This window comes from Colossoma macropomum, unplaced genomic scaffold (assembly GCF_904425465.1).
Source record: "Colossoma macropomum unplaced genomic scaffold, Colossoma_macropomum, whole genome shotgun sequence".
In the NCBI taxonomy this organism is placed as follows: domain Eukaryota; kingdom Metazoa; phylum Chordata; class Actinopteri; order Characiformes; family Serrasalmidae; genus Colossoma; species Colossoma macropomum.
The window spans coordinates 5,439,183-5,457,887 of record NW_023494799.1 but is presented as its reverse complement, the minus strand read 5'-3'; the positions used below and the strand labels follow the sequence as shown (position 1 = coordinate 5,457,887).

Below are 18,705 nucleotides of genomic sequence, written 5' to 3'. Positions count from 1 at the left end.
CAGATCATGGTAATCTCTACCAATTCAACACAGCTGATTATGTACAAACAAAAAAGAAAAGGGAAAACAAAAGGTTCGCTGTTTGATTTTGATTACTTTCATATGCCGTGTGCATATCTCTCAAAAGGGTCATTATAATTCGTTGATCTCAACCATTGTTTATAATTACTTCTCAGAATAAAACGCCCTCATGACCTTCACAGTCTTTGCTCAGCTGAAATCTGAAGCCTATTCTCGCACAGAAGCGTTCTGATTAAGTATGGATATATTCACAGGAGTGGTCTGTAAAATCTCAGTGAAGTGAAGGATGACCTTCTATAGTCTCCAATGAGTGATAATCACATTTCTACCGCATCCACAGCAGAGCTGATCTGGAATACATCATTATGTGCTGTTATTATTAGTATTAATGGGGAATTCCACAGATTTTTCCAAACAAATCTGCATTAATAAATCATTCAGTGGTTTGGTGTGAAACGCTCTGTTCTAGACAAACTTAGCGAGTCAGAATTGTTCACAGTGGTGGTGATAGGAACCAGACGTCCACCTCTAAAAGCTCCCTCACAGAAAGTTATTACATGAAGTGGAAACAAATACTCGACCTGATGTCTAAGACACTGAGTGTGTTCACATGCACTGAATATTCCGATCATAATCTGCAGTTATCTGATTATTCAAATGGTCATGTAAACACCAGACTCCAATTTCTTAGTTTGGAGTAAGGTCTAGAAATCTGATTAAGAAATCTGATAAAGAGAGCTGGATTTTAGCTCAGTAATCAGATTTCTCAGTGTATGTGAACTCTTACTCTGATTTCTTTCGGATTTCTCAGTCTGAGCATGTGTGAAACAGACAGCGGTACCGGAAATAAGCAAACACTTTCGGAGCGATGCTGAAACCAAATACAAGCTTGATGAAAGGATGAAGGATTTAAATATTCTTCATCTTCTAGATGATGTATGTTTGGTTAAAAAAAAAAGCTGTGGCATGAAGTTTGAGTTTTACATTACATTTACGTCGCGTCTTCTTCTGTGAGTTTACTGGCTGGTTGTAAAGCAGAAATGCGATTACTGTCTGACTCATGTAGACCTGGAGTTTCCCCATTATCTGATTACTCAAGTGCACGTAAACTTTTTTTAAGATCATTAACATTACATATACAACTCAGTAGGTTCACTGGTCATTTAGTAAAATAAAAAAAAATTAAAAAATAGCCATATTTGCACTATACACTGGAACGTCTGGTTCCTACCACCTCCACTGCAAAGAAATCTGAATCAGTTTTTGTAAAAAACGTTTGGAGTTTGACGTGAATTTCAAAACAAACAACTCTGATAGACTTTCGACTTTCACACCAATGACTGAATTATGCGGACATTTTGAAAAATCAGTGGCAAACTCCTTAAAAATGCTATGTGAAATGCTTTTAAGTGCTGTGCTAACAGGCTATTACTCAGTATGATACGATTCATATTACTGTGTAATTTGGCAGTCTGAAATATTTGATTTAGCATATTGATTTAGTAATGGGGCACTAATTTATAGGGGAAGAAATCTCATATCTGTAAGCAACCACCCCCCACCCTGCCCCCCAAAAAGTGCATATCCAACAACAACGTCTGACGAAGGTGAAAGGGCAGCCCAAATCTCACAAGGTCATGCATGGCTATGACTGCATGAGGGACAAATACAATATGGAAACTGTCCACCAGGCCAGTGCTGGTAGAGTCATAACTGCCCAGGCCCATCCAAGCATGCAACCCCCAAAAATACTAGCGCAAAGTGCAACTTCAGCAACATTTTTAAACGGAACACACAGACACACACAATTAAAAACGGTGCTAAAATATATAAGAAAAAAATAACAATCAAGGCACACGCACACAGACACTACAGCGCAGGTGTGTTCTTCAAGGCTCTGACTTCGACCACTGATCACAGCAATAACAATCTGACGGTGATGTGTAGAGGGTGGTAACTGAATGGACCTGTAATGGGTAGTGGTTGAACTGTCATGCCAGATTTACAGCAAAAAGAAACTGTAAAGTTCAGATGTCCAGCTCCGCCAAGCGAACATGCTAATTTGGGTGGAATGCATATTTCGTAATTCGCTAACTGGCCCTTCAATCGGCCAGTGGACCATGAGCTTTGGTAGCTGAGTGAATGAGGGCTGCAACCTTTCACCTTTTCAGTACTAATCACAATCAGCATAACTGCGGTTACTGTAATGTCGACCAGCCTGTGCTGAAAGGATGCTGTAATTTAATGCTAACATGGGTTATGAATACATACTCGTATCCTGTAAATGAGAAATTTACACATCCACTACGTTTTTCCACTGCACATTTAAAAAAAGCAAGAACTGATCCAAACAGGAATGTTTGGTCATTGCATGCCATTCTAAAGCATCTAATTTCGCTAATTAGCTACCTTGTTTGGTAGTTAGCTTAACTTATTGGCTACTCTAAGTTGTACATGAAACAATGTACTGCACTGCATATTCACATTTACACAGGCTCACATGAGTCAGCTTATTTTTTCTCTTGCAAGTGAACTAGGCAAGCTATCTTGCATGTTAGCTTAGCTAACATTAGCTGTGCCGACAATAAACGATGTAGTCCACTTTTCTGTGGTCACACTCACACGAATGTCTACAATTACACAAAATCATGTGTGGAATCTGGCAAAGTTTAAGTCAAATGTGAAAATTCAAGCAGAAGCACTTATTCTGTGGACGCTAACAGAGCTAGCGTTAGCTTTCTAACAAGCTTATGTCATCGAAATCTTTACAAAATAGTAATAATTCTAAGAACAGCGATCAACACAGCAACAAACCACTCTAGTTTACATTCTGGTGCACTCATTGGTGATGCAGTAGTGCAGTAATAGTACCTATAAAAGTAAAGAATTCACTAAATTGTCATTGGCTTCAACTGCAAGTGCTAGCAAGCACAGAGTAGAACACTACTGAGTATCACTAGGTCCTGAACCAGTATTGAGCAGGTACCAAATACTGCAAAACTGGAACCTTCATTGCTGGAACGATGGAACAGTTCCAGTTTTCTGGTACCAAAGGTTCTGGTACTTTGCGCAGTGGAAAAACACCATTTGATTCCCCAGATGACCTTTCAATGAAAGGTTCTTTAAAGAACCACTTACATAAATGAGATATGCAAGGGTAGAAAACTGTTTGAAGTCTGTAGAACCTCCATTTAAAGTTGTCATCTTCCCTGCAACTATACATCCAAGCCAGGAACCATCTAGGAACCTTCACTTTTAAGAGTGTGGCCATGTTAAGTCGTGAAACTGGGCGAACCATTACTTCCTTCAGAAAAAAAGAAAATGAAGTACTTCAGCCTGCTTTACATTGCCAGGGTCAAAATTTAGATCCACCAACCCGTTTAACAGACTGTGAAAATCTCCCTGACTTCAAAGTAAAAGCAACAATGCCTCAAAACACTTTATCCGTCCAGCATGGAGAAAAGGGGCTACTCAAAGTGAGTCTAAAGTCTTCAATTACATGTCAACATTTGTATCCTAGCCTATCGATCTATCAGGCTTGTTTGGCTTTGAAGTAGTGCTGCATGAAATAGAGTGCAGTTTCGCGCTTTATCTGAGCCCTGACAACCGGTCACACAGCTAACACGCTAACGTTTGATGTGCGCTGCCGCTCCCCGGTGTTAGAACCCCAACTGAACGGACACACTCCTCATTCACTAAGACCAGGAGCCCAGCAGGCCTGTCCAATAGAGTCAGAGCAATGGAAGCACAATGAAACATGTATATGTCTTACAGGTGGCAAGTCAAAACCTCGTTTCAAGCCCCGGTGTGGAGAGACAAGACAAATCAAAGGGTTTTGCAGTGGACGAGTCAAAAGAGGGAACGCTGCTCTCGATCTGGCTCTTTTGTAACAGTTTTTTTTGGACAAGGACGTCAAGAAGGGAACGCCAAACCGTTTCGAAGGCGGACACTATTTGCCGTTTTGGTGAGACAGTCTGTCCAGCCCCAAAATGAAGGAAGCCAAAATAATGGGCAGCCCTTAGTGCCATGTTGAAGCTGAGATTACACCTTGCTCGGTGTCTTGGTTAGGTTCCATTCGACTCGGGGATGGGGGCGGGGGTGCGGTGGGCATTTCCATACGGACCGCAGGGGTTGCCCACATTAGCACACACCTGCGCTGCTGCAATGGTAAGCAGTCTCAGTGAGGGCTCAGAGGAATCAGCACCAGTAATGGAAGTTATTACGGGAACAAAACCGCCAAACATCTGCCGCCGGTTTATCTGATTACGGCAAATACGAGGCTGATGGAGTCTGAGACTGCATTACTTCAGAGGTTTTAGCCACATAGCTTTTTCTCCAACAACAGCAGAACGGCTGCATGCACACCATCGATTTGATTTGGAATTAGACGGTTCACAGTTTGACCTTCAGGCTGAAGAGGTCAAATCGGTTTTGGCCCACCAGAGAGCAGGGTGTAATCTAGCTTTCTTTTTTCCTTTTCCATGCCAAAATGCACAGTCACACATGCAAGCACACGCAAGTCAAGGCATGCTGGAGGGAAGCAAGCATGCATATGCATGCGCATGCAGTTTAGCAAAAGGACATCACAGTGTAGCATAGCTTAGCACAGCACAGTCTTCCAGCATCGCAACGTAGAGAAACTCTCCATGTCCTATCATAATATTCTGCAATTCCCCAGAAAGATTCGGAGGTCTAAAATCCGCCAATTATATCATTTGCTAACTTCCATTGTTATTTCATTAGGCTACATTGAGCAGAACTGAGGGGCGGCTTGAAAGCTACATTGTCAGAGAGCAATAATGAGAGATTAGCGACCTCATTGAAAGAGGGAGAACTGTAATTTCTATCAGTAATTTGGCACAAGGTGACTGACTCTCTTCACTGGAGGGCTCAGTTCTGGTAAATCAAAGTTCAAAAGGGGATTATCATGCATTTGCGTCACTGCTAATTGTAGCTTCACTGCTAATTGCGGCTATACTCTTAGGTTCCGCACTGGTTAAAAGGGTAGAAAAAGAGCTAGAGAGCAGACTGAATGGCTTCTTTTGGCCTTTCAGGACAATTTTACCAGCTATGCTAGCCCTGCTTGCCCAGGACTATAGCAGGTTTTGCCTTAGGTGCAGCTGGACATGGCTAACATTAGCCTAGCGGTGCAGCTGGGCCAAAGTAAGAAGTGTGATGGTGAGCATTTGTGAGCATTTGCGATGGGCACCACCAGATATGAAAAATAAAAGTCCTGCCAATAAATGCCAGGCCTTGGGAGACGGGAGTCGCAGCGCTGGGTGCTTCATTATTTATACCGCTAACTCCTGCTCGGGGCCAGCATGGCGGCTCACGCAGCGACTCGGGTCCCCTTAACGCCACCATGTCTTCCTCCGCGGATGAATTATTCAAGAGGCCATTTTGTTTCAGAGCAGACATTATGAGATGGCTGGTATGGTTTAGCACCGCAGCCATGGGGACATGGGGCCTGGATTGTGCCTCGTCATCTCCCTTGAAGCATAGAAGAATTCCCGAATGAAATACCGTGGTACTTCTTGCATCTTGCAGGAGAATATGGGAAAGTTCTAAGTGATCTAAGCGACTCACTAGCTAGATTTCTTGCACTAGAAAAAAAAAACTATATAATGACTTCCACAAGAAAAAGTTTGCTACATTCGTAATGGATGATGTAATACAAAATTGGCCAAGCTTCAGGACCCAGGCTGACGAGCCAGATCCCCGGCACACGTGGAGCATTACGTTTAATGTGTAAAGCTTGAAACCGATAGGCCGAAGTGATGCAGGCAGTCAATTTAACCGATGCAGGCACCAGTGGACCGAGCTGGAATTGGGCCCTAATTAATTTGGCATCTTCTCCTCAGCATTCGAACAGGATTAGGACGCAGAGACTCGAACAAGCCACTAGCTTTTTGTTTCGGGCCTAATTTAGGTTGCTTAATCACGCAAATCATCAAGCTGAAAAGCAATTCAGACATGCGCCATCGCTGAGGGGATCGAATGAATGATAAATCCTGGTTTGATTGAGCCGGCTGACTCCGAAAGGACAAGTGGCAGTCAGTCAACAAAACGGTCCGTGCTAGTTTGCTGCCAGCGAGAAATGCCAAGCCTCCGCGCTCTCTGAGGGACTGTTTGGAATGCAGAGATCATTATATTCAGCACTGATCCCGGTGACACTGTGAAGAATTAGCTGTGAGCAAAATGCCACAGAAACTAATAATGCCCAATCAGGTTTTGTTTGCCACATTAGCTTTGTATTGGGATGGCAGGAACACTGGCTGTAAATCCACCTTTTCCTAGGTTGGAACTACAAAAAGCTGCACAGAAATACGTACCACATCTAACAAAACAGGAAATTCCAACATAAAAGGAGAAGAACAGTACAAAACAAAGGCACACAACAAATAACACTACGATACAAAGTAACTAGCTACAGAAGAGGCCACAAAAGACTTAATTATGGGGGGGAGATGTTGGAAAACAGGAGAGAGAGAGAGTCAAACAGTCACAGAAACACAGGAGTGCAGAAAAGAAAAGCTCCATTCCAGGCATGCAAGCATAGTTACATTCTCCCATCATGCATCAGGCCGTGTTATTTTTCATGACAACAAATGCAACAAAGCTTTTCATTTTTTCAGCAGAAGCAATACCAAAAGATGCAAGAAAAGGCCCCACAATGCAAACTCAAATATAAAGAAAAACCAAAGTAAATAAATAAGCCCGACCTTTGCGGGTTTCTATCACTTCTACTTTTTTTTTTTTTTAAATCTTTTTCTTTTTGCAAATAAATTAAAATTGGAATTCATAACTATTTAGCAGGCTTTGAATATTTTAGTTTGTGCTCATTCAAACTGCTAATGAGCCTTGTCATAAATAATAATAAATCTCTTAGTCTCAAAAATGTAAAACATCTTGCTTTTCGTCTTTAATGTGGGTTAAAAAAAAGTAAAAAAGAAAAAACACACCAACCTTCTCGAAGCTCTGAGGGATGTAAAGGGGTTGATGCAGAACACAATGACATGAGGAGAAGAGAAAAATAGGGGAAACACAGAGAGAGTAAAAAAGGCCACCTCAAGGCTTTTAAGCTGCTGCATTATCTCTGCTTTTGTTTTTGTCCTTTTTTTTCTTTTTCGAACGTCTACTCCCAGTTCGTCACAGACTTTGCCTGTCGCTTTTTAACCTGTTTTGACTCAGAATGAAAACGATTCACCCCAGTGCTAGCCCTGCTGCCTGCTAGAAGACAGCCCTTGTCCACTGGGGTCAATTTTAAGCACGTTAGAACAATGGAAAAAAATCACAGCGTCTTTAGCCACCTAAACAAAAAGCTCCCATGGTGGCCCGTTTGCTTAAACTGAAGGAACAGAAGAACAAAGAGAAAAGAAACAAAGAGAAACCAATGAAACAACTCAAAGAAAAAAATAAACCGCACAAAAATAAAGCATGACTTATCAAATTTAGCAGCTACAATGATACTGGATCTAAACATGTTCATGCTAAGATTTCTAAGGGCCCTTTTTGGACTGTCCGTTTACAGAAATGCTTCATGGTTTTTGGCCGCATATGTTAAAGCATAGCTTTCCATTGTAGCTGTTAATTTCAAAGGCAGAATATTCTAGAAATCAAAACACATTTGAATACAGTCAAGATCAGAATCAAGCTTTGAAAACAAACAGAAAGAAGACACGATACATCTTTAAATGCAGTACGTGTACTCAGTAATCAGTGACTAGTACCGGCAAGCATGAGTTCCGCCTGTTTACGCCACTGCAGGACCTACGGTCTCAAATACAGGTGCCACTAAGCGTTCTTTGAGCGATGCTGCAGAAGAACTACTGAAGAACCCTGTTTGAAAACTTCTGCACTTTGAAGAGCCTTTTAGATGCTTAAAGAATCTTCATATAATGTAAAGGTTCTAGACTGATGTAAGGGTGCATCCTTGGACCTTTACATTAAGTGGAGGTTCTTTAAACTTTGAAGAAGGTGAGCATGAAGAACATATCACAATGGTTCTCTAAAGCAGTTGTTCTCCAACCAATCCACAGGGCCTCCAACATGGTCCACATTTTTGCTGTTTGCATTGGAAGTTGGGATCAAGCAAGAATGTGGGGGTCCTGAAGACTGGTTTGAGAACCACTGCCTTAGAGAACCATTTCTGAATCTTTACATTATGAGGTTCCTTAAACTTCAAAAAGGATCCTCACGCTCATGTATCACAATGGCTCTCTAAAGCAGAGGTCCCCAAATTGGCCCCCTGATGGACCAGAAGATCGTGGCCCTGAAGACTGGTTTGAGAACCACCGCTTTGGAGAACCATTTTTGAACCTTTACATTATGTGAAGGTTCCTTAAACTTCAAAAAGGTTCTTTACACTTATGTCTCACAATGCCTCTTTAAAGTAGTGGTTCCCAAACGGTCCTCAGGGACCTTAGATGGACCAGAAGCTCAGGGCCCTGAAGAACAGTTTGAGAACCACTACTTTAGAGAACCTTTCCATCATGTGGTATAGGTTCCTTAAACTTCAGAAAGGTTCTTCAAGCTCTCTTCGCACAATGGCTCTCTAAGGTAGTGGTTCCCAAATGGTCCTCATGGCCCCCAGATGGACCAGAAGATCAGGGCCCTGAAGACTGTTTTGAGAACCACTACTTTAAAGAAGCATTTCTGAACCTTTACATTATATGGAGGTTCCTTAAACTTCAAAAAGGTTCTTCACACTCACATCTCACAATGGCTTTCTAAACTAGAGGTTCCGAAACAATCCTCAGGAACTCCAGATGGACCAAAAGACCAGGGCCCTCAAGAGCAGTTTGAGAACTTGCTTTGGAGAACCATTTTGTGAATGAGATACAAGTTTAAAGAACCTTTCGGTACAATATAAAGGTCCTCAGAAGCTCCACTGTTCTAAAGAACCATCCACCGAAAGGTTTCCTAAGGAAAAAATGTGGTTCTCCTAAGGCACTGCTCCAAAGAACCCTTTTGGCACCTTTATTTTGAACATCTGATCATCTTTCAAGGCTTTTAGAACATGATAATACTAGAAAAACAGACATAGATTGAATATTTACTCTATGATGATGATTTAGGATGCTGTTTTTATCTGTATGAAACACCTAGCTAGAACGCTGCCCTTGACAATGATGTTGTTCCACTACTCAAGCTCATACTACAGAAGCAGGCAGTATTACACAAGCCTTCTCGTAGAAGCAGAATAATAACTATAATAACAAAAAGACAGAACTCTGACCTATTTTTTAATGTAAGAGGCCTCTGAATTATTTATGGGAGACAAAGTTATTTGGTACACAGTGGGAACAAACTCTTTTTTTTTTAATATTCACACAATAAATATTACATGTGAAAAAAGGCATCTGCCTCCATTTATTAAAATCATCTCACCAGGCATTCGTCTCCTCTTTGTGTTAACGTTAAGAACCATGCTTGTCTTTATAGCAATAACAGTATCAGACATTTCTTCTTAGCACACTGTTTTCTTTCCTACAACTGTTTATTTTCACGCTGAGCTCTTTTTATTTGCTTGCGAAATGAAGAATTTGCAACGTATAAACATCTGTACACATTTGTTTCTGTGCGTGATTTTTGCAACACTTATTCAAACACATTCAAAATCATCCTCAATACTGTTTTTTACCTTTTTTACCTTTGGCAGTTACCACTTGGATTGGTTGTCTTTGCCAGCCAATCAGAATTTGACTTACCATCATCCTCTTGTACCTGCAAAAGCTTGTTAGAAAAATACCCATGCAGGCCTTTTTGCCCACAAAATGCTCATATATGGATTATGTTGAGAACTTTTTTCATGTCTACAATCCCCATTTTTGACGTCTAGAGCAGCCCAGAGCAGGAGGAAGTAATTCTGTGACAGTAATAGCACAGGGCACATAAGGCTGGGCTATTTTCTACCAGGATAACAGCCTTTTTTTTGGAGTAAACAAGCATTTTAAAGTAGGATTTAGCACCCTCGGCACACTGGAACTGGTTTTAGGTGCTGTTTGCCGGGCTCCGAGGCCAGGTTGCTCCCTACCTCGCACATACAGGTTGGCAGGGGAAGAGTAGCGGACGCCTTCCACGTTAGACGCCACACACTCGTACTTCCCCTGATCCGTCTCCTCCGTGTTCTCTATCTGCAGGGCACCTGCGGGGAGGACACGCCCCAAAAGAGAGCGAGAGAGAGAGAGAGAGAGAGAGAGAGAGAGAGAGAGAAAGAGAGAGAGAGAGAGAAGTGATGAGAAACCAAAGTGACAAGGCTGCCACAGGATTTTAATGGAAGTATATCATCATCAATTTCTTAAAGCCCTGTTCGTGTGTAAAAGCAAATGATGTAACCATATACTCATCTCAGGATGACTGGGTGGGTGGGGATGAGGGGATATATAGATATGTAAAGGCTAAAAACACATTAAACGTTGGTTAAGGTAAGTGAAATATTGATGATTTCCTTTGTAAGAAACTCAATACTATCTTTTGCATTCATGTTAGCATTGAAATTAGCTAAAAAAATGCTAATCAAGCTCCCAAGTAGCCCAAATGTCCATCTATGGCTGGGAGTCCAAGACAGAATAGCTTCACCGTACTTATCTGGGTCATCTTTGATGATCATCCACTGTGAAGTTGCTTCTTTGATGTGATCTAACACTGTCAATTCAAGGTAAGTTCATAAAATCTTGTTCGTAAACTGCAGTTCGCTGGCATAGAGTGTTTGCAGCATTAGCCAAAGCATGGTACAAGCGAGGTAAACCCTACAGCAGAGGCTAAAAACAGGCCTAGATGTGCGATTGGATGGTCCTTGTAACCCATAAAGCTGTGAAAATCTGAGTTTACCACAAGAAAGCTGACAAAGTTACAACACTGCCCGATACCACGCCAACACAGCACACTACCAAACAATGTACCAATGCTAGATATATCAATGACACTCCAATAGGCCCTTTTCACAAGAAATGGAAGTGTGTAAAACACTGAGTAAAACAAGTTCCACTCTTGCCTTATGCACAGTTATTAATTATTAAGTTATTAATCTCAGAAATACAGGTGTTCGTATCACTTCAGCCACCACAGAAAGGTGAGTCACTTTATCTTTGTCACAGCTGCCAAGACTGGAATTCAATGATGTGTCCAGAACTGTTGGAGAACCAAACACACAACAATGAGTGTGTTTACATGCACTTAACAATCTGATAACTGCAGAAAATCAGATTTTGACGGTAATCCAATCAACGCTTTATATGCACTTGGGTAATCAGATAATGGAAAACTCCAGGTCTACATGAGTCAGACAGTAATTGGATTTCTGCTTTGCAACCAGCCAGTAAACTCACAGAAGAAGACGCACCGCAAACGTAATGTAAAATCAAACTTCATGCCTTTACCTGAAAATATGAACATACATAATCTACAATATGAATATTTAAATCCTTCATTTTGTCAAGCATGTAGTTGGTTTCAGCGTCGCTCCAAAAGTGTTTTGCCGCGTCTTGCGGCGAAACTGCTTGCTTATTTTCGGGTACAACAGTCTGTTCCACACATGTGCAGACTGAGAAATCCGAAAGAAATCAGAGTAAGAGTTCACATGCACTGAGAATTCTGATTACTGAGCTAAAATACAGCTCTCTTTATCAGATTTCTTAATCAGATTTCTAGATCGGAGAATGGTGTTTACATGACCATTTGAATAATCTGATTTTTTACAGAGTGATAAATCGATGGAGGTGAAAATCACTATAACCAAAACGCTAGATTAGCCATGTTAGCTGCAGATGCTATAACAACTGCTAGCAGTTGCTAAAAATAAACTAGCTGGCAAAAAGCTAAACACGCACACACGCTGAGGACTCGCTCTCTCAGATACTGACAGCTTTTGAGGGAGAAAGTGGAAACTGTGTCTCTGAAAGCGGCTGCAGCAGCAACTTTAAAGCACAAGCTGCACGTTAACGTTGGTCAGCAGTGGTGAAACACTGACACAGAGGTTCTTTTCCTCCATATGACAAAGAGTATTCCTTTATTAGTTAAATAAACTCATTTTCCGCTGCTCATCGTCAGCTGACAGACCACTGAAACTGAGATAGACTGCGCTGTACAAGCTACACTCGTCATTGCTGTTACTGTTATTGCTCTAGTGTTAGCAGTGTTACCCTGCAACAACTACTGCCGGGAATGTGAAAAGGGCCTATTTCTCTGACACAATGTATGTAGATGATTGTAACACTGATCATAGCGGGTAGCTGCAAACAGGCAGGCCTACCAGCAAGCAACCAATTATGCGATGGTCACCTGTTTTTCAGGTTCTGATTTGCCTGAATCGTACAGCTCTACAGCTCACAGTATTCCAGCAGCGGCTGTCCACACAAAAAGGAAACACTCCTGAGTCCAGTGAGAGCAGGAGGTCAAGGCCGGACTGTTTACTGAATGGTCATTAGTTCATGTCCAATGTGCTGTGGTGAGCTGGAGCTGTGCTCAACACTTCTGTCCCAAAGCATGAATTATTTCCAACCAGCCGCAAGAAAGCGAGAGCAATGCCCGTGTCAGAGAGCTACAGGGCCGCGCAGGAAAAATAACAGCACCGCTGCTCTGTATATCATACATTACAACCTGACACGGAGTGTTCCAGGAGGTAAAGGCAACCATGAGGAGCTGGAAGAAAGGACTAGAAATCAGGAAGTTCCGCCACGGAGATGCGACCGTACGGATGACGGGGTTTGACTGAATGTGCTGAGTCCAAACGAAAGACGTGAGGTCAAGCAGAACTGGGCCACAAAAAATTGCACGTTTAAAATATTGGGGGAAAAATATATAGAATCCGATAACTTTTGTCCCCTCCCAGTATATTAAATTCAGCAAATAAACAGTAGTCATGCATTCAGATGTGCAGAAGTGTGTTCTCTACAGAGGATCTGTAACATATTTACACTCAGAAAATCAACAAGACGTCATTTGACCAGGGGTGCCCAAACTTTTGCACACGACTAAGTATTTTAGTAAGTTAGCTGCTCGTCTGTTGTTGTCCAGATCAAAAAAAGTCAACCTACGGGGACTAACCAAAGTCAAATGGCTTGCTCTGATTGTCTGACACTGAATTTTAAAAATTTATATCAATATTGGTGAAAAATTTGATGACAACTCTACAATCATTTTGTGCTGTAGTTTCCTTACAGGTGTCAGTCAAGGCAATTTGGTATCATGCATGACTCATTACACTGAAAACAGCCTCCACAGGCTATATGATTTATGAGTTCAGTTTCATGTGATCACACAAAAAATGTCTCCAATCTAGGCAAAAAATCTAATTTCTCCTGTTGAGAATGTTGTAAGCTTAATTTAAGATTATTTGCCTTATTTCTAGATGTTTGGTACTTTATTAAGTAAAATTATCTCACTATATTGGCAGATCATTTTGATTGTTTTAAGAAATGTGCTTGAAACCAGCAAAACCACCTGCCTGTATAGTGAGATACTTAATTTTACTTACTAAATTATATAAAATAAGCAAAAAATTCTAGAAATAAGCTAGATAATCTTACCATAAGTGCACAACCATTTTAAAATGGGAAACATTAGATATATCAACTACATTTAAGATCATTTCACTTGACAGGACCATTTTTTGCAGTGCATCTCTCTGGAATCTTGGACTATCTCTACAGGAGTTTATTCAAGTTTCAATATGTGTTTGCAGCAGATGACTGGACAGTCCCTGGACGTTGAATGTGAGGAGGTTTGTGTAGTAATAAGCAGTAAGTACTGCAATTACACTGACATATTTGGATTATGATATCACTCGCACTGTTGAATAAACTAAATATATATAATGTAATTAAATATATTGCATTATATTAGTGAATAATGATTACAGGAACACATTAGTCAAGATACAAAAATGCAACCATCTTTACTTCTGTTGTAAACATACCTACTCGCCTTCTTTAGTGGAGCCTAGAACGAGATTTTTTTTGCTTTAAAAGAGTAGAAAACCCCTTCTGATGATGCATCTTGAAGGTGGGAGGAACTTTTTGAAAAACTACAAGCACTCTAGGGTGGACACAGGAGGGTGGGCTGCTTAATAGGCTTGATATGGAAGGCAGACAGCTAATGGTGTCCCATCTATATTTACAGCTTCAGTGGCTGCACTAGCAGTCATGACTGTATGATGTATTAGTGTGATGCATGCTGGGTATTGTAGTCAGAGAACACTGATGGACAAGATCTTGAACTGAACAGATGAGGCTGAGGATGCAAATCTGCGATACATGAGATGAAAAATAACACACTGAATGCCAGTTTTAGGTCTGAACCTGCTTTAAAGGTTGACCTGCATTAGCACCAAAATAATGACTTTTGTTGGATTGCAGGAACACCTTGATTCATCAAAACATCGACTCAATCTGGAGCTGTGATTGGTCAAAAATGCAGCGATATCAGTATTGTAAAGGCCAGTATCGCGATTAGAAACAGACATATCGCACAGCTGTGGTGTCTCAGAGCTCACGCTGCGTTCTCACATGCCTATTTGCACTCGTTCACACTCAAAGGACACATGTCAGAGAGAGCCTTATCTGAGCGGCTGGAGTCTTCACCTGCCTGTTCCTGCCGCACCTCTAATCACCCACCGCCCGTCAGGGAGCCGCAGCCAGAATAGCATGTTGACCTGCCACGAGCAGGTGGGCTTTTAGGTGGGCGAGTCTGCACGTTTGAGTGCGTGTGTGTGGGGGAAGGATCGTTTGATGTGTGCTGAGCGCTGCGGGTGGTCCGGCTGCACCAGGTGGGCATGGAGTGTGCTCTGAAGTCATCTCAGGCGCACCACTCCTACACAACCTGTGATGTATGGCTCGGACGGCCGGACGATTCTGAATTCTGACCCTCCGCTTGCTGTCTTTCTGTCTGTCTTTCTTTCTTTCTTTTCCTCTGAATTGCAGAATTTTAATGTTATTTATCTGGACTCTGATAAATAAACCATGGCACAGCATGACACTTCGCTTTCTCTCTCTCCTCTTCGTTCTTCTCTCTTTGAGAGGTCATTGTCTCTCTTACTCTCTCCTCTTTCCCTTTGTCCTCTCTCTCTCTTTAGCCCTTTCCTTTTCTTTCTGTCTCTCTCTCCCTCACTCTCTCTCTCCCCCTCTCTTTATGTTTTTCTGTCTCTCTCTCTCTCTTCCCCTTTCCTCTCGGTCTCTCTCTACTTCTTTTCTTTCTTTCTCTCTCTTCCTTTCTGCCTCAGTCTCACGGCATCCTCCCTTTTCCTCCCTCTCCTCCTTCTTTTGTCCTCTCTTCCTCCTCTTTCTGCCTCGGTCTCAACCTTTTCCCTCTTTCTCTCCCTCTCCTGTCAATTTTTCTACCTCGCCTCCCTCTTTTGGTCTCTCTTCCCTCTTTCTGTCTCTCTTTCTCACCCACTTTCTCTTTCCCCCTTTTTCTGTCTCTCTTTCTTACCCACTCTCTCTCCCCCTCTCTTTCTGTCTCTCCTTCTCACCCACTCTCTCTCTCTACCCTCTCTTTCTTGCCCTTTCTCCTTCTCTCCTTTCCCTCTCTTTCTACCCCTTTTCTCTCTTTATCTCCCTCCCTGCCTCGGTCTTTTCCCTCCTCCCTCTCTCCCTTTATTCTCCCTCTCTTTCTGTCTGTCTCTTCTCTCTCTCCCCTCCCCTCTCTCTCTCTGCCTACTTCCCCACTCTGTCTCACTCATTCCTGCCCTACTTCCTCTCCTTTCCCTCTCTTTCTGTCTCTCTCTCTCGGCCAATTCGTCTTGCTCTGCCCTCTGCGTGACCAGCCTCGGACGGCGTTTTAAAAACCGCATCCACTCTTAATCAGCTAATGGCTCTGTGGCGGAGCCGCTATAGATCACCAGCGAGAAAATCTAAGCAGGACGTGCAAACAAGAGAGGCGAATAAATTAAAAGCCAATTAAAGTCTCGCCAGTAAGCATCGAACACTCTGACGCTTTCTGCTCATTCAAAACTCAAAGACTATTTTTAGGCGATGTTCTTTTGTCATTCGGTATCAGCTGATTCTGCCGTCCCTGCTGACTTCATTACGTATTTTTCTACGTTTTCCTCTTTTCTTTTCCTGCTTTTTCTGCACTCAAAGCCGGAGCAGCGGAGCACACAGGGAATGCCTGAGCTGGGAGGCCGCGATATTGCTACTTTATTCTTTTTCAACTTGCATTCGTCTGGATCTGTCTGAGGCCTTGCGGTGGTGGCGCGGCGCTGCCGAGGCGAACGGAACCTAACAAAGCTAATTAAAGTGTCCTCGTGGCGCGTCCTTATCTTATATCTCACCGAGGCCTTCTTGTCAGCTGCTTGATTTTGCATGCATCTCGCCACCTTTTTCTCCGTCTAAACTCTTTGTTGTTGGACTGATTCGTATTCCTCCGATTTGCATTCTCCTTTTCTTTAGCTTGATGGGGGACGTTAAGCCTCCCTCTCTCTCTCTCTCTCTCTCTCTTATTTGCAGTCTTCTTCCTTCAAATAAAATATCTAATTTTGTCGTTCCAACCATTCAGTTCCCCGGCCAGCTTAAAAAGCGGCATAGTTAAACGCTGCGTCGGTGGCGCCCGGGCACTTTTCGACACGCCGCGGTCCAAACAAAACGCCTTTGATGTTGGCGCTTTCGAAAACCGCTGTTTTTAATTATTATTTGCTGTGTAAGAGCATGGCTGTGTTTTGAATTCCCACAATTCCTGCTGCCCCGTGGCTTATTCCGCGAATTCGCACCCAGAGGCGCAGCTTGCTTGTTTTCAGACCGGATATAAATAAGTAAATAAAAAAAGCAGAGAAATTATCTTGCGGTTGCAAGTGCCGGAGCGCTCAAAGCATGCTATATGATAAAAGGCACGCTGCATTTTCTTTAAGATAAATGCTCAGTCAGCAGAGCACCAGAGCACCAGACAGGCCAACACCAACCCTCCAGCTGTGAGCCATTATCACAAACACAACAATAACCAAGATAATAAGCGATTTCAGGGACACGTGTGCATGCCATATGTATCCAAGAGCAAATGCTGCCATAGAGGAGTCAGCATTGTCCTCACTAGCAGAGAGATCAAACCAGCTGTACGAAGAAAAAACCCACAACTCTACATGAGGACGCAGCTCGCCAGAAAACATGCAGCCATTACGCTCCCGTCTGCAGATACTGGGACTGGACTGCTCGCTAGAAAAGCCGATTCCTTGTAAATTTGGGATTCGTTAAAAAAAAAAAACTATGTCGAATTAGCAGCATGCATTTAAAGAAAAGGCCTAAGACATCACGACTGTCCAAACGTTTGACATCACTGTTGTCAATATCATAATGTGGTTGCAGATACTTGTATGAATAATTCAACCGTGATTCATATCTAACATACATTTAGTACTGATACACATATTATTGCACAACTTTCACACAATAAGTCTCAGAATCACATTTACTGTAAATGCCTTTACTGTATATTAGCACATGTATTAGGGGTATTCAAAATACTGTGACCACCCTTCATTTATTTAATATCCAGTCAAAACTGCCCTTGAGTTATTTATTTAAACAGAAGCCTCAACAACTAAATATATATTTTCCAGTATTTGCAAATACTGTAGAACTCTACAAGGATATTTCTCCCCACGTCCAAAGTTCAGTCTTAGAAGTTGGTTTGCATTTTCTGCTTCTCACAATCCAAGTAATCAACCACATTTAGTGGTGTTGAGGTCTGGACTCTGGGGTGGTCAGTCCATCGTTCAGCTTCTTTGTTTGATGTGTCCGTCTCCTTTTCTCAGTGAGGTTCTTCTTGATCAGCTACACATCCTTTCAGACCCACAGCGCTGAGTCGTCTTCTCACAGTGGAAGGATGGACAGAAACACCTGTGGATGTTTTCAGATCTGAAGCAGCTTGATTTTCTCCTCTCTCTCAGAGATGAAAGCTTTAAGTGCTGTTTATCTGATGGGGACAGTTTTGATGTCTACCAGATCTTCCAGGTGGTTGTTAGGAGCCCCATTTTCTCTGTAGCTTTTAATGTTTTAAACTCCATTTTTTATTTTCTATGACTTTCTCCTTCCTTATATAAACGGATCGTATTTGATCTCAGAAATATCTCCTGAAAAAATGAATTGCCCTTAATGGATGCTTAGACTGGAAATTAAACAAACGAAGGGTGGTCTCTGACATTTACACAGTCCTCTAGAGGTGTGTGTGTCTATGTGTGTGCGGGGAGGTGGGGTGGGGTGCAGGGGGGGGTGGGGCTGGAGGATGACATACTTGATTAATTCCAGTAACTGCTCCAAGCCAAAACCAACCAACCTATATCCCTCACACACACGCAGCTCTGCACCTCCACTCCCATTTGTGTAATTCAATTAGTGGACGCTGGGAGCCTGTGATTGATTTGTTTTGCAGGCTGTTTTTTCTTGCATAGGCGGAACTGATTAGGGTGAGAGGAAGAAGGCCGGAATATTCCTCACCTCCCTCACTCCTTCTCTCATTTCTCTCCTCTCTATCACTTCCTCCACTCTCTTCTCCTTCCTCTAACCTTCCTGCTCCTCTCCTGCACTATCCTATCCATCTCTTCTCCCCTTTTATACCACCACAAATCCTCCATCTAATGACGAGCCTCAAACCAGGACCTGCTTATTAAGCCACAATAAGCCACAACTCCACCTCAGCAACTGGTGTGTAAAAAAAAACAAAACAAAATATATATATATATATATATATATATAT

The 18,705-nt window shown here is 42.3% G+C and overlaps 1 protein-coding gene across 1 annotated transcript in view; it reads right to left on the bottom strand.

Moving 5' to 3' along the window:
• The window catches only part of ptprsa (protein tyrosine phosphatase receptor type Sa), a 358,543-nt gene that overhangs the window by 109,013 nt on the left and 230,825 nt on the right, over nt 1–18,705 (bottom strand). Inside the window, exon 7 of the mRNA XM_036587418.1 lies at nt 10,058–10,168. Coding sequence (XP_036443311.1) covers nt 10,058–10,168 — 111 coding nt within the window. The remainder of the gene's footprint in view (nt 1–10,057; nt 10,169–18,705) is intronic.